General features: G+C 41.0%; 1 protein-coding gene across 2 annotated transcripts in view; it reads left to right on the top strand.

Annotated features, from left to right (window-relative positions):
• ATRN (attractin) overlaps window positions 1-24,835 on the top strand; it is a 156,231-nt gene that overhangs the window by 36,094 nt on the left and 95,302 nt on the right. For both annotated transcript variants that reach the window (XM_074821777.1, XM_074821778.1), the window contains exons 3-10: window positions 2,794-2,907; window positions 12,425-12,553; window positions 14,573-14,778; window positions 16,655-16,823; window positions 18,194-18,284; window positions 20,243-20,486; window positions 21,947-22,130; window positions 24,153-24,307. In XM_074821777.1, the coding sequence (XP_074677878.1) occupies window positions 2,794-2,907; window positions 12,425-12,553; window positions 14,573-14,778; window positions 16,655-16,823; window positions 18,194-18,284; window positions 20,243-20,486; window positions 21,947-22,130; window positions 24,153-24,307 (1,292 nt within the window). The remainder of the gene's footprint in view (window positions 1-2,793; window positions 2,908-12,424; window positions 12,554-14,572; window positions 14,779-16,654; window positions 16,824-18,193; window positions 18,285-20,242; window positions 20,487-21,946; window positions 22,131-24,152; window positions 24,308-24,835) is intronic.

Below are 24,835 nucleotides of genomic sequence, written 5' to 3'. Positions count from 1 at the left end.
CCTCTCACTATTAACTATATAAGGAGCCCAATTCTTTAATGTGGTCAAGATCAAAAGTTAGATGCTGTAAGTGGCAACACCTCTTAATTTTTGTAGGTAATAAAAATACAACTGCAGCCAGTTTGGAATTACAAATAATTATAAAATGTTTTGCAAGGATGTTATTACAGACAAATCGGCCTCAGCAGTTCTAGTACAGTCAGTTTACCTTCATAGCTTCTTTTTTTTTTCTAAAGGATAATGTGACTCATGTTATTATCAGGAGTGAAATGCTGCTCACAGGTCCTCAATAATGTTACCATAACTGCTTCTTCAGCCCTTGTTTGTTAGTACTGAGAGGCTTCCTAGAGAACTATCACTTTGTTGAGTTTGAAGTGAGGTCTTACTTGCTGTGAAGAGGTGTACAGAAATGTTCCTCCTTTTTTTCGTAGCCAGGCATTTAAGCTGGTCTCCTTTTCCTGCTTCTGATTGTTTGCACCCTGCTATCAGAGGATGGTGGTAAACAGAAAGGAGATAATCACGCTGATTAAAACAGCTGAAATATGCACCCTTGTGAAAATAGCCCAAGCTCTCTGCCAAATGTGAAATTCCCAGAGAGATCTGGACTTGGAAAACAGCATCTGCAAAGCTGTTAAATAGTGCTGAGTGCCCTCACCTCGTTGCTAGCATACCAGTATGTGGAGGGCTTTTGAGGTTAGCAAGTGAAGGTACAATCCCAATGTGTAATTGAAGACGCTAGATAAACTTAGATGTAAAATAAGCTGTGTGTTCCTTACTGTACTCAATTCCCTTTTGCACCATTCCTGACTCTTGGCTGGTGTCTGTGCTGTGTCCTCATCCCAGGGGTGTCCTTTTCATTTTTTCCCAGGACCCTGAGATCCAGCCTGAGGATCCCATCTGAGGCAGAACCTTTACCCATGTGCCTTGTCATTCTGCAAATCAGTGCTGTCTGTTAATGAGTTGTTAGCTGTAGCAAAGATAATCTCTTTCTTTTTGTTCTTGGTCTAAAGCTTTTATTGATTAAGTATTTCTGCTCTACAGCTGTCAGGCCATTAGAATAGAAGCAAACCCTCTACAATTTCATAGGCTGCTCAGTTTTGAAGTGATGAGTGCTCTGTATCTTTTCTTTATCCTTGAGTTACACCTGCTGCTCTTTTTCCGAAGGCCTGGAGTAGATCATTGTGCCTATCAAAAATTATTCTGTTGCAGAATAACTCCCTAAAGAATTACCCTTCTGTGGGAAGGACAGACTCTATGGCAAACTGACATTTTATTAATTTATTTGATTAGAATGAACAAGGATTTCATCTGAACCCAAGGGCAATGCTGTTGAAGAGATCCTAATCACTTGCATCTATCCCTTCAACAGCTACAGCTGTGGGTAGGAAAAAGCAGTGCTGCTATAGATTCACTTTTTTTTTTATCTCAGGGTCCAAGCAGAATGTTAGTGGTATTTTCACCCTTCTTGAGCTGAGCCCTGAATTAGGTATCTGCTGTGGTTTCTGTGTAATTCTCTTTAGATGTATCTTTGCATATTAACCATGAAACTAATGGCATCTAAATGTAGGTTACTTGGTTATGGCTTAGTGAGCATCTTTTGTGCATAGAGTGAAAGAAATGCTGATGTGTTTTGGTGCCAGAACTACTGTTTCCATCCCCACATCAACTAAATAAAACTTTTTTCCTGCTGATTCATCTCAGAGGATTAAGCCCCTTGATGGTTTTCTCTTGATGTCAACAGAGTAGACTCTTCTTGACTGGTGGTGTTAACATCAGGGTGTGCTGGGCCCACTGCATTCAGGTGGAAGGCAGCAAGTCTCTTCCCAGGACTTGCAGCTTGTCCTTTCTCAACTGGTCCCAGTAGGTTTTGAAACGCATCTCCAGAAGAAAGTCAAGCAACCTGGTTAGCGTTTGTAAGGAATGAGGGACAGTGAGTGGTTACTGCATCTTGACAGTCCCAGTAATAAGCAAAGACCTTCCTTTTGGCAAAAGGTAAAGCCCCAGGGCCTCCCATCCTGTAGTAGATGGGTCTCCTCTGAATTCTCTTGACCTGCTTTCTCCAGCTCCCAGAAAGTGGTGAGCAAGACTGAGAATTTCTTTAGCATCCACTGAAGCATGTTTCCAGTTTGGAGGGGCTTTTCTCAGGAGGACCATCCTGCAGTACTGCACAAGTAATAAAGTAATAGAAGAAGGATTTCTGCCAGCTTCTGGACAAGTAAATAATCTCAGGCCATTGTAATCATATCAGTCTGCAGAAAATCCCTTCAACAAGAATAGCAGCTCTGGTTAATTCCCTGATGGTGGCTGTGAATCTTCACAGAATCATTTAGGTTGGAAAAGACCTTTAAGATCATTAAGTCCAACCGTAAATCTAACACTGCCAAGTCCACCACTAAACATGTCCCTGAATGCCACATCTACACATGAATGTATCGTCCAGGTAGATTTTCCATGCTTACCCGTGCAAAGCCCTGTCCTTAGGTGTGTCAATACTGGTAAAGGGCAGGGGGCTGGCAGTGCCAGCTCTTCAATTTCTGCTGTTGGTGGTGGGGAAAGGTTTAAGGACACGGTTTTTCTGACCCTAAAGAATCTGTTGCTTAATACCATGGGAGCGTGCACACCAAAAAAGAAGGCCACAGCATGTTTGGTGCATCTAAAGTTACACTAAGTCACTCAGTTTTCGTCTTGTTTAGAGAAGAGCTTCACACCGGAGGAGTTTGTTGGAGTGACCTTGCCACGTGTGTCGAGTGGCTCGTTACAAATCTTTTGTTGTTTTTTTTTTTTTTTTTCCAGGCCAAACACAATCCTCAGGCTTCGATTCAATCACTTTGCCACAGAGTGCAGTTGGGACCACTTGTACGTCTATGACGGAGATTCAATTTACGCTCCCTTACTGGCAGCTTTTAGGTAAGTTCCCCTTGGTAAGAATCTTAACTCTACTCAATGATATTTCTTTAACTTGGAGCCTGAATCTAACGTGGCTTCTAGCAGTACAAATAGGTTCCAGTAATCTAAATATATAATACTGCAAATCCAGCACATATAGCAACTGTCCTTTAGCACGGTTGTTGTCAGCATAAACAATTAAGGAGTTGTTTTTGCTTTTACAATGAACAGATCGTGTTAGTACACTGTAGCATGTAAGTATTACGTTTTCATTTCCAAATCCTGATTATTTGAGAGACAAAAAATGATTGTCATCTGGTTGAGCTTGAGATGATTCGGGATGCAGGCTCCTTCTAAAGTAGAAAACTGCCCCATTTATCATTTTTGAACGCACAGTATGTCAATGCTGGCAGAAGGCAAAAACCAAGTAATCAACATCACAGACTTATAGGTCTCAGAACTATGTATATCCTTATGTACCTTAACCTTTAAAAATTTAAACTCTTTGGAACATGTTCAGAAACAACAATGATGGGTCAGACAACCTTGTAAAAACATGTAAAAAATATCTGTTCTTCTGATGGATGACTGGTATTTGGCTCATCTGTCTGTGGTGAGAGACCAATTTGTGGGTGCTGGTTAACAGTTGACATTTCACAGAGAGACCTAAATATAACTTGTGCATTTATGTACTTCAGTCTTGCAGTGACAAGCACCACCTTATGTTTTCTATTCTTTTAGCTGAAATTAGAAAAATAATCCCAAGTTGTGTATGGAAAAACTAATGGTTCCCTTTGGACTCTGCTTGTTCCAAGTGGCTGATTAACTATTTCCAGAATTAACCTTCTGCTGTGCTTCTTTTCATTTGTGAAATGAAGTTCTAAAAATACTTCATGTTTGTTCTAAAAAATCCTTGTAATCTCTGTGAGAGAAGATCAGCATAGGAACAAAAAGTGGATTAAAAAAAAAATTAAAGACACCACATTTTTTTTTTTGGTCTTTAACTGAAAATGCAGAGTTGTTTTGTAGTGAAAGAATGCTTCCTGTAAACCTTCAGACTAACCTGAGGTCAAAACAAGACACACAAATGAATTACTATGTTATTCTCACTGCATTTGAAGAAGAAGGAACCATCTCTCTTATAAAAACCTCCAAAAACCTGAAGTGCAACCTGGAAGCACTCTTCTGGTATCATGCACTGAATTGATATGCAGGAAGAGGAAGAAATGTCATCTTGACTCATAGTCATTTTGCTCTAATCGAGCTAATTTTTAATACACTGTTGAAAAGGTGAAATGATCATGATTTGTGCCTGCAGTTTCTTGTGTGTTTTCCAAAAATTAATAGGCTTTTTAAATTGAGGTTATAAGTAGTTCACAGCATTAACAATTATGGTTCAGACTTTAAAATCATCTGTAAATCACTAGGAAGTCTGTGCCCGAGGACAAGCAAGCGTGAGTTTAATACAATAACATTTTTGAGGTTGGAAAAAAAATCAATTATTTTTTTAATTGCTTCTTTAGATGACATTTGAATTTCATCTTCATTAGTAGTGAGCTGTCTTTTTCAGTAAACCAAGTTCAGGAAATAGCAGATGCTTCTAATTTTGCTGAAGTGCAAAAAAGCATCTGTTGAAAAATACCTTTCTCTGGTACAAAAATAAATGCACTACAGTTTTTCAAGAGCAGCGTTCATATTTTATCTCTTTTCTTGGCGTATGTTAAATCTTAAAATTAACCACAACCATATTTCACTCTTGACTATTTTTGCACTGTGCCAGGGGATTTGCAAGATTGAGCTTTGTTCAGTTGGACACTATAAACTTTCAGAGTTTGTTGATAAACACTGTAAATTCCTCTCTCTCTAAAACTCAGTTTTTATTACCTCCTGGGCTTTTTACAGCAGTTGCCTGAGCACTCACTTCCTTCGCTGCTCCCATCTTGTTTTCTTGACCTTCTGATGCTCACTTATGTTTGTTCACAATATGGTATTTACTCTGAATATAAGATGATCTTGGAAATCCTCAGCACTGCACTATGGAGAAACTTTAAATAATGGTTTTATAAATTTTTAACTGTGATAAATATTTGCATAATGCAAACATTTACACAGTGCAAGTGTCTGCATAATCTGTTTTAGTAAACTTCTTGTAGTCTGAGTGCCCCCAGGGCAGTCCAGTCCTGTACATTGAGCTTTTTTTCTATTAATCAGGGTTAAAAATATCTTTGCTGGTTTATATTTGTGAACGTAGGCAACACGAGACTGTAAATGTGCTGCTTGAAAAATGAGATAAAAGAACGTGGAGGAAACAGAAATCTAGTGTGTTGTTCTGCCCAGAACGAAGAAATCTGAAGCAGATAAACTACACTCATCATCTGTGAACTTTGCTGGTTTTGTATTTAACTTTACTCCATGTTAAACATTTACTGGAGCTTTTGCACCTTTATTTTCATTTTGTGCTGGTCAGTTGAGGGGGTGTTTTCCTCTTCAAAACCAGTCGTTCTTGTGCAGGACCTTTGGCCATGGCTGTGCACTTGAGACTGCTCAGAAGCACCTCACGGTTGCTCTCAGGTGCCGGGTGGATGGTTGTGGTGGCAGCGCTGGGAGATGGCGGTGACTGCCCCACGGTCACTGTGGTGCCTCCACATGAACTCTCGTACCCTCAGATAACAGGAGCAGCTCACCTTTCTCTTGTTACTTGCTGGTGAATATGGCACTTGTACACCCAAATTGGAGTCTAGGCACAGAACTTGGGGTGAGTTGGGTTGGAAGGGACCCTGGTTTGATCCCTCGCTCAGAGCAGGGCCAGGTTCAGAGTGGGATCAGGCCCTTGCTTGAGACTTTGCCCAGTCATGTTGTGAATTTTTCTTAAGGGTGGAGATCTCGCTGATCCTCTGGGCTAGTAGTCCAGTGCTTGGCCACCCTCATGTTAAAAAATAATGAAAAATGAGTCTTTTATCTAATCAAAATTTCCTTTGCTGCAACCTGTGTCTGTTGCCTTTTTCTGTGAACCTCTGGTGCTATCTCCTCTGTAATCTCTCCTTAGGTAGTCAAAGGCAGCAATTAGATTTCACCCCATCTTTAGCCGTCTCTCCTCCAGGCTAAACAAACCTCACTCCTTCTGCCTCTCCTCATGCGTTGTATCGTTGTCCTCCTCCTATTTTTTTTCCTCCTATTCCCTCAATTCTTTGTCAGTAATTTAACTCATCTCACTGCTGTAGGCATGCACAAAGGCTCTCTCTGTCCTCAGTGCCCTTTGTGAGCTAACCTGCAAACCCTGCTTACCCTTCATCATTGATTTGTCTTATACTGGGGGAGTTCAGCCTGGAGAAGAGAAGGCTCTGGGGAGACCTTAGAGCGGCCTCCCAGGACTGAAAGGGGCTACAGGAAAGGGGGGAGGGACTCTTGGTCAGGGGTGCAGCAATAGGACGGAGGGTAACGGTTTTAAACTGAAAGAGGGGAGATTTAGATGAGATCTAAGGAAGAAATTCTTCCCTGTGAGGGGGGTGAGGCCCTGGCCCAGGTTGCCCAGAGAAGCTGTGGCTGCCCCCTCCCTGGAAGGGTTCAAGGCCAGGTTGGACGGGGCTTTGGGCAACCTGGGCTAGTGGAAGGTGTCCCTGCCCATGGGACTGGATGATCTTGGGTCCCTTCCAACCCAAACCAGTCTGTGATTCTATGGTATTGCTTAGAGCAAATGATTAGCTGATAACAGCAGGGAGGTTGCTAACGAGGATTAATTATACTGGGAACTGTACAAACCATGTTGAGTCGGTACTGTTTGTGTTACGAGAGTATCCAGAGGAGCTAATCAACTTAGAGCTGGTGTTATACAGACTTACAGGAAGAAGTGGTCCTTGCCTCCGGCATGTATAAGCAGAGAACAAACTGTGAGTGTAAGTGCTCTGCGTAAAGAAGATGAAGGGGCTGTTTAAGTTTTATTGCTGTTTGCTTCAAAGCATGCTTTGTGTGTGCTTTGCTCATGTGCGTAACCAGGTTTTTCCCTACTGAAGTTCTCACCCTCTTCTGATGGAGCTGGCACTCGGCACGTCATCAACCATCACCTCCCAAATCAGTTTTTATTCTGCTTCCTAAAATAGGAGATAGAAGATCTATTATGTTACAACCCTGTGCTGGACTGTGTTGCAATACAGTCATCGTGCACCCACTCAGTTCACGGAGCAGTCCAGTTGGCTTTTTGCCCTAGCAGCTTGTCCTCTAAGTATTTATTATTTTGCTCTGTTTGTTTTCTTCACATCTACAATAACTTCTAAAGTATTGATTGAAAAAAAAAATATTGGTATAAAGTGAGGACGAAATGTATTTTGGATTTTGCTAGAAATGTACCTGCTGAATGATGCTTCCCTTGTTCACATTTACTCTGTGAGCCCATCGGTGAGCCAGCTGATCCTTGGATTGCATAAGAATTGATTAATCAAAATGCCTTTGTGGTAGAAAGTCAGATTTCTTAGAGAAATGTAAATGCATTGTATCAAAATTGCTTTTGTTCACTAAACCTGTAATCCCCTGAAACCAAATCAATTTGACAAGATGGACAAAGAGAGTTTCTATGTTAGGGTTTTGGAAAGATAAATCCTCTGAATTAAATCGAGGCCTATCAAGGAAGTTTACAGCAGAAAGTTTCATCAGTTCTTCACTGTCTCAGGTTTTTTTTTTTCTTAAACTGTTTCTGATGGACTGAAGAATGTAATTTTTTTTTCATTAATTCGGTTATCCTGTGCTGAGCTTCATGGGTGTTGAATGACAGCAGCAGTCTATAGATTTTAAAAATGGAGAAAGCATTTGCACCATGGCCAGTAGCATGAGCTGTCTCTCCAGGACTAGATACTGAAACAATTTTTTAACTTTTAAATTATTTCTTCACTGTAATGGCAAAAAAAGGTGTTATTTCTTTTGAGGCTGCTCAGTCCATGTTCTCTTGAAATAGAGCTTTTACAGTCACGCTCGCCATGTGACACAATCGTTGAAAATTATCGAATGGTTTGTAAACATTTTAGTATGTTTATGGTTTGTCCTTGCTCTACTGTCTCCAGAAGGAAGAGCATCTTGTAAGAACCGAGGAGGTTTGTGGGGCAAGCGCCCCTGATCCGGAGGGCTCTGCAGACAGGCAGGCGTGCCCTGTGCGGGTGCCACAGCAGCTGGCTCTGTCTGTAGTGCAACAAGGAAAGATGTTTTCAAGAAAAATTGTGCTTTGGCATGTTGCCAGCTCTCAATAATGAGTCTTCCCCCCCCCCCTCCCCCCCAAATACGTGTCACTGTAATTACTTTGGTTCCTTAAAAGTCCATGTTTGGGAGTCATCTTGCTGCACAAGAATTGTAGCTTTTCCTTTAAGGAAATAAATTTGAGATGTCTCCTTATTTTCTCCCCACCTTTTTTATTTTTTGGCATTGATTTATTTTTAGTCTCTTGTAACTTCTATTTTTGGTTTGTTTATTTTTACTCCTGGAGTTGTGAGGTGCATGGACTGTTTTTTAATAAAGGAGAAATGGTGTCATTTTGCAGACATGGATGTCCAGATGGATCAAAGTATTTAAAAAAATAGGAGAATTGTTTTGTATTACATTTTGATAGATTGAGAAGCTAGTGTACTACTGATTTTTTCAGAATCACCTTTATCTTTTCACTTCTTTGTGATCTGTACTCTGCATTTTTACCCTTTCCTTTTGTGGCTCCCATCTTCTTCCTTTTTGACTGTTTTCTGCTCTTACGCTTTTGATCTCTGCCATGCTGGCAGGTTGTGTCTCAGGAGAAAATAATGAATACACCATCACCATGATGCTCACATAGCAAATCGAGGAAAAGTAATAGAGGAGATACCCTGTGTTTTAAATAATTCCCATTTTTCTGTGGTGTAGGGGAGAGAGCAAGGCAGGTGGGGTTTGCAAAACGATGGAGGAGTTGAGTCTCCTAGGTATTGTTTTTCACTCTGCCACAGACTACAAATCCAGCACACAGAAAATAGAAGTTGTTTCAGGGCAGAACAGAGGTTTGCCTTGCAATGTCTACAAAATGCTGTAATTGGACAGCTTAGCTGAGTAGGAGTATTTATTTGCTTTGGAGTAGTGATGATTGCGAAATGTTTTGAAACCTTATAAAAAGAAATAAAGCGGTACATTGTGAAATAGGCTAATCTTGGCCAGAGTCGAGTCTCTGAGAGATTCTGGATTGTAGTTTAAAGGAAGTTTTGCATAATCCTTTATCATTCTGATTCTGCCTATTGGATTGTTTTTCATGGCAGATAATGTAAATTCTGTTTCTGCTGGTTTATTCAAAATGATGCTGTACATACACTAATTTATTCCCATTTTTTGAGGTTCAACTTTTCAAGGACCTGATGGTTTTCATTGTGTTATGTTCTCTTTGTGGCTTTCTCTGAAAGAAAATACAATCTATGTATTAAGTTTCATCAGGCTGTTTTAAGCTTGTGGCATAATGTCCTCTTTAGTGCATTTACATGCAAGTCATCAGAAAAAGAGTGAAAGAAAGGAGCAAGTGGGAGATGTGGTGAGAGCATCTGCTACAGAGGTACTTGCATTCTTCCTAAACAAATCCCAAAATCAAGATTTCCAACAGAAAACAAATAATTGTCCTGTGCTAGTCCTTTTATTAGGAAAGGTTATTGGGGGGGATTTTTTTCTTTTCTCACTACCGCTATTCACTCTGTACTTTTATTCTTTGCTGCCATTATTCTTCCCTCTCCAGGGCTTTCCAGTTAGATTGCTCTGTAATATCAATGATAAGTGCTGCAAGAATAAGACCAAAGAAGAATAAACCAGAACAAAGGAATTTTCTCTTGTCCCTGAGCTGTAGTTTGCCTTACCCTGAATTATATTCAGATGTCTGTTTTCCTGTGGCGGAGACATACTGTCCTACAGTTTGCATTACAAAAGAAGAATATGAACCAAATAGCAAGGAGAAGTTTACTAGACTTTTTGTTCTTTGGTGTTGAGGGAGATGGTCTTTTGGGAGAGGTGATCTTCAGATCAGAAGTCTGAAATTTTAGAATGAAGCAGGCGCCTCTTTCACACAGAGAAAAAGGCAGTGAATTTTGCCTTTTAATCCCATATCCTTGCGATCCGAAAGAGGAAAAAATAATTGGCTTTCTCATGAGGAACTATTTAATGAGCTAGGTATCTGCAAACGTGCTGGAGCTGTTTAGCCAAAACATGGGATCAGGTTACAGCATTTTTATGGCACATTGGTAAAATCAAGGATATCTTTTTGTCCACAATAAGACTTGTTCTGTAGGAAGGGCCGTTGTACACTTTGCAGACTTGCCCTGCTGTAGGTAACGCATTCATCTGTTACTCTTGGTGCAAACACCCCCAACTTCTATAGCAAAAGCTTTTGGAAAGGCTCACTGGGTGTCTGTGTTATTCTTCGAGCACACCATTGTATTGTATCGCGGGGACAGAAAAATTCAGGTCACAAAAAAGTGCTTTACAGGCGATGTGAATGGGTTGCTGTGGATAGCTGTGAGTGTTTTCCTCGGGTGTAGAAACTCATTTACCCTGTCCTAGGGAACTCTCTTCAAATGCATTTGCTTTCCATTCTGAATAGAACTGAAAAGAGGAAAAGTAAGTCCTTTTCAGGGGGAAAAATTCTTTTCATCGTTGCTTTTTAGTCGACGGCGCCCTCGGATATTCAGAAGTCGCAGGGCACGAAACCAGGCTCGGCTGCTTTCCCAGGAGAGCTGCTGCCGGAGCTGCCTTCGGTTCCCTGCCCGACAAGCTCTGCTCTGGGCTTTGGAGTCTCTGCTTTTCAAAAAGCTTTGACTTAGCCTTTGAAAATATGACTGAGGTTGGGGGAAAGATGATGCTGTGCGAGAAAATAACTGCTGACTATGAATGGGTCATGGTAGACAATGTGCTTTGCTTAGATAAAGGCTTTTTAAAAAAATAAATTCAGTAGACTTCAAATTTATGCTTGCTCTTACATCTTTTGTATGAGGGAGGAATTGACTTCGTTTTGTTGTTGTTAGGCTTCTGTTAAAAGAAGAATAAACATTCCCTTCCAGACAGAAACTATTTTGTGCAGTAGGTAAGGAAGTAGTAGTTACTCTTGAAAAGAGACATTTAGTCTCCTTTTCAGCTTACTCCGGGTATTTTGGCAGATCATTATACGAATCTGTACTGTGTCCAGTCTCAAATACTGTAAATAGTCTTGCCCACCATCCTCGCTTCTCTCCACCACCCCTGGAAAACGAAAAGGCTGGAGGATCTAGCAGAACCTGACAGGGTGTAGAGAAACAGCCAGAGGTGACCAGAAGTGTGAAGTAATGAATGAGGTGGGAATAGTGAGTGTGAGAGCCCTTTAGGACAGAAAGGACAACAAATGTGGATGTGATGAGTCAGATGAACTTCATGAAAAAGTGGATGGCAGGAAGATGGTGAGTAAGGGTGATTGTACTTACTTCTCATAAAGAAAAAGCCCGAGAGGCAGCGGCATATGATCAGGCAGTGGATGTAAAGTGGGTGTAAGTTCTTTCTCTACCATTGCAGAGTTAGTGCTGACCTCCCTGCTGCAGATTTTCCAGGTGAAAAGGATATAAATGGTTGAGAAAGGAATCAGATATAAGCATGGATGAATGGTTTATTTAAATGTGCTGACTTGGGGGCATTCTCCAGGTCAAAGCACCTGAACTGTGGGTTTCTGGAAGCTGGATAACACATTGCCGAAGTGCTCTGTACTTGCTTTATTTGTCACAGTCTTTCCCAAGCATTTGCTGTGGCCCAAAGTCAGGAGGAGTTTCTGGACTTGGCAGACCTTTAGTTTGGCTTAGTACAGCAGGTTTTATGCTTTTGGGACACAGTAATTTCTGTTTTCAAACATGCCACCTTGTTTTAGGAGTGGGTCCTGTTTAAATCGTGGCAGAATAATAAGTGAGGGAAAGTAGGGTTTTGGTAATAGTAACTGGAATTCTAGACAACCTCAGGTTTACTCAGGTTAAACACTTTTAATATACATTTTTCTTTTAGAAAAGCCAAGTTGATTACTTCAGGGTTTTCTATTTGCATTCCTTTCTGCAGCCATTCCTTCTTCTAGACCAAGGTCGTGCAGCGAGGGCAGCAGTAATGCTACTCTGGGTAGCCTCAATATCCTAATTTTTCTCCACTCCTTGGTCAGTAACATGGCCACTGTATTGCAGATAATTAAGCCAGGCAAGAGGGCTTAATAAACTGGTCCCTGAAGAATGTGGTTTTATCTTTCTGAGAAGGTCTTGAGGGTTCTTAGGCCTTTGAGAATGGGTTGTTTTGAGGGTTGGTTGAGTATACATACAATGTCGAGACATTTTCTTTTGAATATTTAAGGAGTTTTGTTGCTGAAAACCAACCTGCTAACACTGCTCTATGGAAGTGATGATTATGCAAATGCCTTATACTTCAAATAGATGCAAATAAATACCTTGTTTCAATCGTTTTATTAATACTGATGTATTTACTATTGTTCCTTTGCTGCCTTTTATTTCACTTCTAACATTGTGGTGGTGGTTTTTTTTTTGTTTGTTTTCTTTTCCAGTGGTCTTATTGTTCCAGAGAAAGATAGCAATGAAACAGTACCAGAAGTGGTAGCTACTTCTGGATATGCCCTTCTGCATTTCTTCAGCGATGCTGCCTATAATTTAACAGGGTTTAACATCACATATAAGTAAGTAGTACCACTCCAAAGTGATGTTGCAGGTTGAGCAAAAGGAGGTTTCCTCTTTTCTCAGTTTTGTCTTGAAATAAGCAATTGCCACTGAAGCATGTAATTATGAGTAGATACTTGAATTTAGATTTTTATCTTTATTATACCCTTGCAACAGCTAATAACTGTAATGTGCTCAACATTAACTTCAGTTGTCAGTTGTAAGCGTGGGCAAATGTTTGCTCAAAAAGACATAACATTATTTATTTTGTTATTAGATTATTTGATCATATTCAGTCAACCAGAATTGATGTATTTTGTGCATGTGTGTGCTCTTGTGCATTCTGCAGAGATACTTCTGCACAAACATGCTTTTGCATAAGCACATACATTTCCCTTGGGACCCTGGACTGTACCTACTGTTGAGGATCCTCAAGAAGTTTTCTTTGGGATGCCCTTTCTTATTCAGTCCTTGGACCAAATTGCTTAATCTGGCTCATTTTTAGTCTAGAGTGGTTTTGTTATGTTCTTTGGTTCATATTTTAACTATTATATATAGGTGGATGCTTTCTGTTTGCTGACGTATATTTAGTCCTCATTGGTAAGCTTTTAAAAAAAAGATTCTAGGGTACTCCCTAATTCATTGACTTTTAGAAAGGTTTTGTTTTGAATTAAATGATCTCAATGTGGACTTACTGGCAGAGACGGAATTTCTTGCTTCTGGTGGGGATCATGGGCTTTGAATTTTTTTGCTCCTACAGATACAAATTATGTTTGCATTGCACTGGGAGATTTTAATTTGGGTGTAATTTAGAAGTTTTTACTTTCGAAAAAATCAGCTGCAAAATCCTTGATCACAAACTGACTTTTTGCAGAGGTTAAAATTCCTTAAAATGAGGTGTTTAGTTTTTGAATACCAGTCTCAGTTCTTTCATCCTTATTAAGCACATAAATATACAGTGGATTCTTTGAAAAATGTGAGGCATCCAGCACCCCTTGAAAGCTCCCGAAGAAAATGAGGAGCCTTTGCAAAGTTACTTGAAACACAGCAGCTGAAGCAGTAGCATTTTCAAAGTCTGGCTGATCCCATAGACCATGACACCATCTCCTGCCAGCTGTCGGTATTGCACAATTCTTGTAAAGAATAATCTGCCTTTATTAAGTTCCTTTAAGATATTTTAATGTTTCTTTAATGCTTCACTTTATTGATAGTTTCAAACAATTTTCAAGTACTGTTTTGTGGTTTGTTTCTTCTATGTGTTCTGATCATTAGGTTTCCTCCTAACATTTTTGCAGAGAGTAGATCAAAGGGTATATTCATTTTTTTTCAGTTTAACAGTCTTTATAGTTACTACTGAACATAGGTACTAGACAAACACTTGTGAAATTATGGCCATGGAGCCAGTGACTCAACCTGCCGCATGACAGTGAGGATATTGGGTAGTAAACCCCATCTGTGAGTTATGCTGGTTGATACACCAGCATAAACTGGAATTTGGAAATGAATAGGGTCTCTGAATTTGGATCTTCACCGAGGATGTGTCTGGTTTTGCCTCAGCTACACTGCAGATATTATAAAATCAGAAATGATTCAAAACAGGCACATCTTTGGCTTGGGATTCATCTCGAGTATGTTCCCTTGGTAAGCAGATCCCAGAATAGCACGTAATTGTGAGTAGTTTAAGTATAAATTGCACAGACACCACAAAAGCCTTAAGCACTGATTAAATTCTCCATTTACTGTTGGGCGTTTTAAGGCAATTCATTTGCATTACAAATGGCTAAAAGTCATATTGATAATTTTTCAGAGGAGTTGTAAGTTTAACTCGTTAAGTGAGGCAGCTCTGCAGATGACAGGCAGAGAACAAATCTCTACAGGTTCATCACACCGGGTTGTAGATGAGCAGCTCTTGTTGATTTGTGTGTTAACAAACAGCTCTATTATCTTTTGTTCAACATCACTCTTGTATTTGTTAATAAGAGGTACGGCTTGGGAATCTGTTTCATTACTGACAAACCTTCTTTCCCTGATGTTCCCAGTTTCAATATGTGTCCCAATAATTGCTCCGGCCGAGGAGAGTGCAAGCTCAATAACAGCAGCAACGCTCTTGAATGTGAATGTGCCAAATACTGGAAGGGAGAAGCCTGTGATATTCCCTACTGCACAGATGATTGTGGGGCGCCTGAGAGAGGGCACTGCAACGTTAATGATACTAAGGCATGTTTGTGCTCGGCGGGCTGGCAAGGTAAGTCTCCTGATTAATATAGAGCAGCTCTCGGATGCTTTTTCTATGTGCGGCTCTTCCAGTTTAAATTGGGAGTATTGGAGAATGTTCTGCTTGACAAGTATTAGCATTTTGATTAGGAACAGAGTATCTAGCTTTTCATATCAAAAGATTATAGTCCATTTGTAACAAATGCTTTTAAAAGCAACGGTGCTACCGTCCAAAGCAGTTTGTGTGCAGGCACCAGGTAAAAACTTTAAACCTCGTTCCTGTGCACATTTGAGCCTGGTGGCAGTAGTTAACATTTCTGAACACACAAAATGCCTTGTTCTCATGTCCAGGTGTGCTGGTCTGCCATGTCAGCAACGGCTTGGACCAAACATACATGTTTCCTTTGCAAAGGTACGCTGACGTGGAAGAATTAGTCTGATATGAAATACAACCAGCTACAGCACTGGCAGCTCTGCTGCAAAACCAGGTAGTGCGTTAGGGACTGCGGAGGGAACCCAAGAGGAGTATCCTAAGGAGGCTGCACCCAGTAGTGAGGTTAGCACCTCTGCCTCTCGGATATAAAACCAGCCACGTGTACTTCAGGGCTGGAAGGCCACATCCCTTACGCAGTGCAGTGCCTCCTGATGCTTTGCTGGAGTCTGGTTGTGCACTGACAGCAACGTTAAACTTACGTTTCCTCAATTTTTAGCCTACCTCTGTTTTTTCCCTGTCTTTCATTTCTGTAGCAGATTAGTTGGGGGGGGGGGGGGGGGGGCCAAACCAAAACAACTCACCAAAATAAGCCTCCAAAAGTCCCAAAACAAACCATAGCAGAATGAGATGCAAGCTGCTCTCCCTCCGCTTCCTTATTCTGAAGCTTTTTTACATCTCAAAATATTCACTTTGCCTCAGAAACTGAGGGGTTTTTTTTAAGGGTAATAAACCTGATTCCAGTCTGCTTTCCTGAACTGAAGATACTACTGGCAGAAACTCGGCAAGAGCGAGCAGATACTGTCTCTTACAGTCAAGACCACATCTCTGTTACACAGTGATTCTCTTTTATGACTGCCTAAAGGCTGTCCTGATAAACCTATTCCCTTTTGAAGGCTTGAGCCTCTTCAGCAGGTTCTGTGCTCTCGGTTGTCTGTAGTAACCCTGTGTGTGTGGATGGGTGTCACTGAGCAGAAGGGAGAGCGTCCATGCAGCTTTTTACTTTGCTGAGACCTTGCTGCTTCTCTTTGGCCACGTCACAGGGAACTGTGAAGTGGAAGAGTTGGTTTAAGAGAAGCAGAAATACAGGAAAAAAAGAAGTGAACAATTCACGAAAACATATTGCTGAGGAGGGGAGGGAGAGAGGGAAAGATAGCCGTAGACCATTGGGTTTTTGTAGCATGCTGCTGAGCCAATGTCCTGAAGCTTTCTTAGGTTGTGTTGGGGTTTCTGTGGGCACATGGCAGCTAGCGAGTATACTTCATTCTTTTATCTAAAAAGCCACAGGCCATTTTCAGGGAAAGGTGTTTATCTTGTTTCAAGTTCACAGAAAAAAGTGCTGGTAGATACCCTCTTAGTGTGCAGTGGGAAGGGGTCTGCACTCTGCCCCCCTGTAATCACTGTGAGGGAGAACAGAGCAGAGTGTCTGCTTTGCTGCATCACCAATTCATCTAGTCTGGAACTGCTTTTTAGTTTTGAAAACAATTTAAAATTTGAAGTATGTGGTTACGGTTGGGAGATGGCACACCAGGTCCATCACAGATTGCTGGTGTGGGCAAGGAATTGAGGATCACAGCTTTCACCTGTTAGCTGGCTGTGCACCATCTTTGTCACCTGTGGTGCAGGATATTGACCTCTAGCTGAAATAGAAGCTTTGGGAAAAATCTGCTTAATTTTTAAACCTTATTTTCCCCAGGTCCTGGCTGTTCAATTCCCGTTCCTGCAAACCAGTCGTTTTGGACCCGAGAGGAATACTCTCTTCCAAAACTTCCTAGAGCATCTCACAAAACCATAATCCATGACAATAAAATGTGGATTGTTGGAGGCTATGTCTTCAATCATTCTGACTCTCAGAAGGTTTTAGCGTGAGTATAAACCTAGATAATAAAGTCTAAGTAGAGGAACTTAGATTTGAGAATTATTTTTAGAAAATGCCATCCGACATGCTGTGCTTTGGCCTACACTCCATCTCCAGGGGAAAACAGCAGTGATAAAAACTTAGACTCGTGTTTGAGATGTGGAAAAACGCTGCTAAGGGGTGCTAATTTTGGAAAAGAAAAAGCGTAAGGTTCCTGATGTTCAGTGAATTTTTGATTCATGTGCTTCTGACAGCATTTTAAGTATTCACTATATATTTCTAGGCTAGCTTCTAAGTTATATGTGGCCTTATATTCAAAGAGGATAGTTCTGCTTCTGTGTTATTAGCCCTTCCTTATATCTATGTGAAATCAGAGTGTTTGGCTCCTTAATTAATATATACTGATTCTGTGGATATTTATGCATCGATACCAAACAGGGAGTGGCATTTAGGATGATGACATTTATGCAATTAGTTGAGGAGATTTAACAGTAACTAAGATATAAAATAAGAAGTGTGTACCTCATGGAAATCCCCCATTAAAAAAAAAAAACCCACAAACCTTTTCAAGCTTCCTCTTGAGCTTGATAGTATTTGGGCAGATCTAGGCAAAAGCTGGGTATTTTTCCAGGGATACCTGCATAACTTGCTTTCATGGACCAAAGTGAGAGCTGTGTGTTCTGCACTCACGTTCAGAGGTAATAGTTCTTGTAGGGGAAATTAAAGAGGAGCCAAAAATGCACACTTAGTTCTATAATAGTTGCTGATTACATCCACAATTTGCTCCTTCAAAGTCATGCCTGATTTTTCAACAGATACCCTGTGGCTTCATTGAACACTTTTTCAGAGATTATTTTATCATATAAGTCTGTAAGCCTGGCGAGTATACTTCATTCTTTTATCTAAAAAGCCACAGGCCATTTTCAGGGAAAAGGGTTTATCTTGTTTCAAGTTCACAGAAAAAATATTCTTGAATGTCAAAGACATAATTAAAAAGTGCCGTTTAAACACTGGCAGGTTTTATTATCAAGTAGTTGGAACTTATCTGAACTTAATGTAAAGTTTTCTCTGTTCTTTCAGCTGGATTGTGTGGTGTAAGTTGTCATAGCTTAATAGACAATGCATTAGCTCTTGGGTTTGCATGGGAAAGAAAACTCAGGGTAAAGCAAATCAATACATGGACGTTAAGTAACAGAGCAGGCTTGACTGGATTTTTTTTTTTAATCCATGAGTAGTCTGTGCATGCTTTGTGCGTGCTGAAATCTTGGTGTCTAGGACTTTTGTTCAATAATTGCCCACAAATCCCAGAAAGGGTGAGCAATAATATTCTCAACTTTAATATCTACTTGGGAAATTAATTCAGTTTTCATTATACAGGTATGATCTTATTTCTGAAGAGTGGCTTCCACTGGACAACACTGTGAACTCTGTAGAGATGAGATATGGTCATTCATTGGCATTACATAAGGTGAGCAAGTTCAGTGCTGCAGATTCACCTCCCAGCTGTGTTGCCCTTCTCCCCCCTGCCCCCCCCTTTCCACAGATCAGTCTTGCTTTGGGAGAAACATTTCTCATTCAAAGGCTTGTCTGTGGTTAGCCCAGTCTGTGTACTTGTACTCCAGGGAATCCTTGGACTGATATCCTGGGAAGTCTGTAGTGCCTTTGCTTGTGTGTTCCTTCTTTGCCTTTTTCTCAGAGATTTTAAGGCTGACTGAGGTCAGTGAGTCCATTATTTCCTTCTTGCTGTCTGTGCCTGCAAGACACGCCTGACGGCTAGAGTTTGCTGGAGTTCAGCTGGTTCCCCAGCTGCCTTTTGTGTAGACCACATAAAAATATTTATGAGCTCTGTTGTCCAGGGCACCAAAGCAGAGCTGATGAATTAGGGATTTTTGGAGCCTGCTCTGTTTCTGCAGTAGATCTGTGAATCTATTCTTCCAGCACCTGAAACGACAAGTGGATTTGACTATGTTTTACCTCATTTTTCACCTGCATGTCTTTCTGTGGGTGCAGGCCACGTGAGAGCAGAATGGCAAAATCTTCGAAGAGGAAGCGAGCTAGTCCTTTACTGACCTTTGGTTTTGGAATGTTAATTAGCTCATCACAGTGCAAGCCTATATAAAGCATAATTCTAAACACTTGAAAACCTCCATACAGCACCGTTCACAAACAGAACACTTGAAGAACCTGAAAGGATGGAAATTCCTACCTGCGAGGGCTTGATGCACATTCTGCAAATAACTGTTCAAAAGTAGGGTATGATAAGTGGGTTTGCCATCAGTGATGGGCAGTGGCTCTCAGGAATTTCCCAAGAAGCACCAGCTATAGTAGAGAATTTCCCTTTCCAAGGTTACAGCCTTGTCAGGAGGGAAACAGGGCTCTGCTACACACTTTGGTGGATTTATGACTGACCCTGAGATGCCTGGAGAAACCCACAAAGGAAACTGGATAGAATTTTGGAACGTAGCTCTTACAGGATGATTAATAAAATCCTGTCTAACTATGCTGGCTATCCAAAGGGTCCTCATTTTTTGTCAGTGTGTTAACTTGGAAAGCAAAGCTTTTAGTGTACAAACAGAGAGGAATTTCCATCATAGCTGCCTTTCTTCCCAGCTATCTTTGTCTGTTTGCATTTTCAAGCTATGGGAGGGATTCAGCTTGCTTATTAAATCACCTGACTTCAGGTGCCTAACTTTAGGTGCCTTTGGGGGGCCTCTGAGCTCTGATTGTAGTGAAAACAGACCTAGTCAGTACAGGTAGTGAAATCTGTAGAGCAGGTCAGCTCACCCAAAAGTAGGCACACCTTCGCTGCTTTTCATCCATTGAATTAATCTCCAGGCTTCACTATAATTTTTATATATATTTAGACATTCAGCTAGCATACAGCCACCTAAATGTTGATGTCTGTCATCTGAAGGTCAGTCCTTGTCCCAGGCACCCCTTCTCCTCCATACCCTGATGTAGGGTCAGTTGGCCTCAAGCTGCGCCAGGGCAGGGTCAGAAGTATTTCTTTGCAGAAGGGGTTGTTGGGCGTTGGAATGGGCTGCCCAGGGCAGGGGGGGAGTCCCCATCCCTGGAGGGGTTGAAGAGTCGGGTTGACCCAGCGCTGAGGGATCTGGTGGAGTTGGGAATGGTCAGTGTGAGGTTAATGGTTGGACTGGAGGAGCTTCAAGGGCTTTTCCAATGAAGATGATTCTGTGATTCTGTGTGTGTTGAAGGTATTCTGACATTACGGACTTGGGTACAAACCCTGGCAGTTGTGGGTGCTTTCATATCAAACGTGACTGGTGAAGGAGATATGTTTCTCTTTAAGAGAGGAGAAGAACTTAGACTGAGAGAAGATAAAATATAATAACTTCATTACTTATGTATTGGCTGTTTCCTAAATGCCAAACTCGTTGGCCTCATTTTACCTCTAACTTCTTTCAGGATGATATATACATGTATGGTGGAAAAATAGATGCGACGGGGAACGTCACCAGCCAGCTGTGGGTGTTCCACATTCCCACCCAGACCTGGACTCAAGCGGCCCCCAAAGCCAAGGAGCAGTACGCTGTTGTTGGCCACTCGGCACACATTGTCACCCTGCGAGACGACAGCGCCGTCATGCTCGTCATCTTCGGGCACTGTCCTCTTTATGGCTATATCAGCAACGTCCAGGAATACAACCTGGGTGAGTGGGGCCCTACCTACCCTTCACTTCACTTTTAACAGTTGGTTTGAAAAATATTTAAATGATCCATATTCATATAGCAAAACAAAGACAGATACCTTCTCCTTCTCTTTGTATTTACGAGAAATTAAATCTAACTTCCAGTGTTTGTGTAACAGATAGTGAGCAGGAAGCCACGTGTCTCCACCTTTATACAGCTTTTTACATCCCAAAAGCAAAAAAGCTGTAATTGAGAGACAAAGCAGGATAACTATGGGACAATTCAGATTAATTTTCCTCTCTCCCTCTGACAAAGCAAACACTTTCAAAATTATTTTTGTATCCTGCAAATACAAGAATGACTGTAACAATTCAGACCGAATGTATGCTTAACCTGATACCCTTGTCCCCAGTAGTGAGTGCTTAGGGGAACAGGCAATGAATTTCTGGACTCCCATCTCTCTGATATGATCCGATCCCCATACCTCTGGGAATAGTCCAAATTCAGATATTAGGATCTAGAGACTTCCAGTGTCACCAGCTCTCCAGATGAACTGAACTTCTACCTAACTTAGCTGCTCTGAAACGGCCCTTTGGAGCCATGTCCCATACTCCACTGACCAGGTAGAGTTAAGCACAGAAAGTTCACAACGTGCATGTGCTGGTTATTGTCAGAAATAATGGCCCTGCCTGCACTTTAGACCTGTTATCCTTGTCCTTCAGTCACCTTGATCCAGAGGATCTACTGGAGCTTACTCTGGCGTCCACATGAGCGAGTTTTCTTTCTCAGCTAGAGAAAAGCAGGATGTGTGGGGCAGTGATTTGTTTTTCTGCTGTTCTGTTTTTCCCACGTGTGATCTTGAAGACTGTTAAATTCCTTTGCCTTTTGTGTGCCCTGATCCACCCTGGAGTTAGGAAGCCTGTGTAGGGTTTCATTCTGCACTTGCTACAGAGAATCAGTGTGTCATTCGGCATTCTTGTTTCAGTTGCCATTATATTATGTCTAGAGTGCTTCAAACCAATGTTATTTTAGTGAGTGAGATATAGGACCATTAATCACATATTAGTTTTTAACTGCAATGTTCTTCACAGTCGTACTTAACTTGGCTTCAGTGCTGTCTGGCTTTATGTATATAAAATAAAAGTGCTCTTGGGTACCATTCCAAATCAAGCCATGGTGCTGGCATTTTCATGTCACTGAAATGCAGTATATTATTTCTGTACTTTTTATCTCTCATTTACTTAGCTTGTCTGCAAAATGTAATAAGTGACTGTAGAAGAGATATTTCTGGTCTAATTAAAAATACTTGACAATACTTCTTGACAACAAACTCCTTGAAGGAGAATATTTTTGGATATGAAGTGATAGAGACAGTGTCTAGATCTGAGTCAAGGGAAACCCAATTTGTTTCATCACCAGATTTGTTGATATTTGGAGATAAATTAACCATGTTCTGTCACTCGCATTTTTCATTTCTCAGCCACAAATACATGGAACATTCTACAGACGAGTGGAGCTTTGGTGCAAGGAGGGTATGGTCACAGTAGCGTTTATGACCCAAATACAAGATCGATTTATATCCATGGAGGTTACAAAGCATTCAGTGCCAACAAATACAGGCTAGCAGATGACTTGTACAAATATGAAGTTGATTCCCGTATGTGGTAAGTAGTTGTTCTTCCTCTGTAACCCCCCATCATTATTGTTTGTAGTGGACAAGCAGATGGGGTATTTGATGAGGGTACAGCAGTATGTAGTTACCTGCATTCGGGATGGATAGTGTGCTCTTGTATCTGTTATTTTATGTCCCTTTATGAATAGAGAATTATATAATCACATATAATCAAGGCCGTGAACAAGCCAAAAAATCCATTTTAATCTATTGTTGTATTAAAGCTGAAAAGAAAAATATTTGATGGGATTTTCTTGCCAGCGGTACAGACTGTGCATATGAGTGCAGTTACTGCAGTCAAGTGAGTGATAATTCATTCTGCAGTTAAGACCACAAAAGAATTTCTATTATAACCCCATTTTCTTCTGGCTCTGTAACTGCTTGAAACATTCATTTCTTAAGCTGAAATCTTCTGTCATTTGTTTCGGCCCAAAGGTGACTTTTATTAAAAAGGTATAGCCAAAACTTCACAACTTTGAGCTTTAGAGGTGAAATAGATTTTCCTAAATTTTGTGTTTTTCTTAAAGTTGTTTTTAAAGGCTCCTGACAAAAAGACTGATCTTTTGAATTTACACATGTAAATTTGAGTCACCATATTTCTCTTTTTGAGAGTTTAAAATAGCTTGGATTTCTGCAAAAACTGTTTGTGAGTCCATAATGATGAGTAAAGTAACTAGTGACTAATTTCCAAAAACCTTCCTTCCTGCTCCGTTGTACATGCAGTAATAACCACGCTTCTTCTCTGGGCTCATTTGATCCTCCACTTCAGCCGTGGAGCGGGCAAATCTGGCTGAATAGGCAGAAAATGTCACAAATGTGACAATATTCTTCCAAACTGCTGCAGCACCAACTTCCTTTCATCGCGTTTATTTTGTCAGTCTCGAGAGGACTGTCTGAGCAGGCGAACAGTCGCCTTGCAGCGAGGTGCGTAGGAGTGTCTGCTCATCTTTATCTATACTTCATCTATAATTTTTTTTGGTGCCATTGACTCTTTTTTTATTAATTCTTCAGTAATTTAGGCCCTCTCTCCCTCTTGTGGTTTGATGAAAGGGCAAAAAAGCAGTCCCCTGACCCGGATTTTGGCAAGTGTTTTCTCCCCACGTTCCCTCTGGTGTTCTGGCAGCTTCACAGTCCTGGCAGGGACCGAATAACGCTCAGAAAGCCCCCGTGTGCCGCGATACCACAGCTCGTGCATTAGGAACAGATCCCTAATTTGCTGAATGAATTCATTGTGAAAGTCAGGACTTCAGTGCAGACTGTGTTGGGGATGCTGCTTCGTGCAGACCTGGTGGGAGAGCCTGCAAACTGTGACACCGCTGCCTGCGACACAGACACAGCCGTGTCGGGATTTTCCTGCAGTCCCACCCTCTCAAAATAGTAGGGAAATTCTACAAAGGGTGACCCTTTGTGTTCAGTGCCATTAGTCTTCCTGATTAAAAGTGAGGTCAGTGGGGAGTATGATTAATGCTTCCCATGATTCAGTCATGGATGAGGCGTTGAGTTTTGCAGGTATTAAGCTGCAGGGCTCCATTATTAGCAGCTGCATAGATTTCCTTAAAATCAGTTTGTTAGTTTTAAGCAACAGTTGATGCCCAGTTTGAAATAATTCTTTAGGTTACTATAAAAGTAGAGTTACTGTAAAACATTGGAGTCCTCCCAGGCAGTGTCCATATCAGCAGGTTTAGCTGACTGTGCTCAAAAGCCCAGTTAGTGTGAAAACTTGATAATCCCTGGGGAAAAAATTGATGATTTTAAGATCCATAGCTTTGGGAAAAGGCTTTCATGGCTATATTTCTCCTATAAATTGGCAAGCAGATGGGAAGATGAGACAATGAAATTACAGGAGGAATGGAACAGTGTGGAAAGAAAGTTGTTAAATACCCCATTAGGAAAAGTAGTTAAATACTATCCCCCCACTCCCCCCTGCATCCTGAAACCTCCTTCAGCTTGGATTTATGGATTATTTTGTCTTTGCCAGGTCCTAACCAGTTTCAATGTATTTTTATTTCTGAAGGACTATTCTTAAAGACAGTAGATTCTTTCGCTATTTGCACACGGCTGTGATAATGAGTGGAACCATGCTGGTGTTTGGAGGAAACACGCACAATGACACCTCCATGAGCCACGGCGCCAAGTGCTTTTCTTCGGATTTTATGGCGTATGATATTGGTAAGTTCTTGCAGAAATAATAATAAAAAAAATTCTTGGAGAGTCAGGAAGAGCTGTCTTCAAGAAGACTAATTTACATGCTGGGGTTATTATACTGAACACTACTAAGCATGCTGCAGAAGAATGTGTAATCAGGAGAGGCTCGTTTAGCTTGCTACACATTACCAAGCAAATGAGCTGGTGCAGTGATTTCTAGCCAAATACAGCAGCAGTTATTTGGTCAACAGTTTATACACAACCCTGGGCCTTAAAACTTATTTCTTTAACAGAAGACATATTGTTCTACCATCTCAGCCATAAAGCTATCCTGATATTTTGAGTGTGTTTTAATCTGTGATTTATCAAAAATGAGGGCTGTTAGGACAGTTACATGCACTGGCATTTCACACCCTTGCTTTAACTGCAGGCTGGCTGACTTGTTTGGCTGTGCTGTTTGTAATGTCAGATTGTTCAGATGTGTGCTTTATAAGCATAAATATCCCCATAAGCACTATTTAACAATAAAGCCAAATGATTAGATTTTATTTG

Source organism: Strix aluco, chromosome 4 (genome assembly GCF_031877795.1).
Source record: "Strix aluco isolate bStrAlu1 chromosome 4, bStrAlu1.hap1, whole genome shotgun sequence".
NCBI classification, from domain to species: Eukaryota; Metazoa; Chordata; class Aves; order Strigiformes; family Strigidae; genus Strix; species Strix aluco.
The sequence above is the reverse complement of the archived record's forward strand: the minus strand, read 5'-3'. Positions and strand labels throughout refer to the sequence as shown.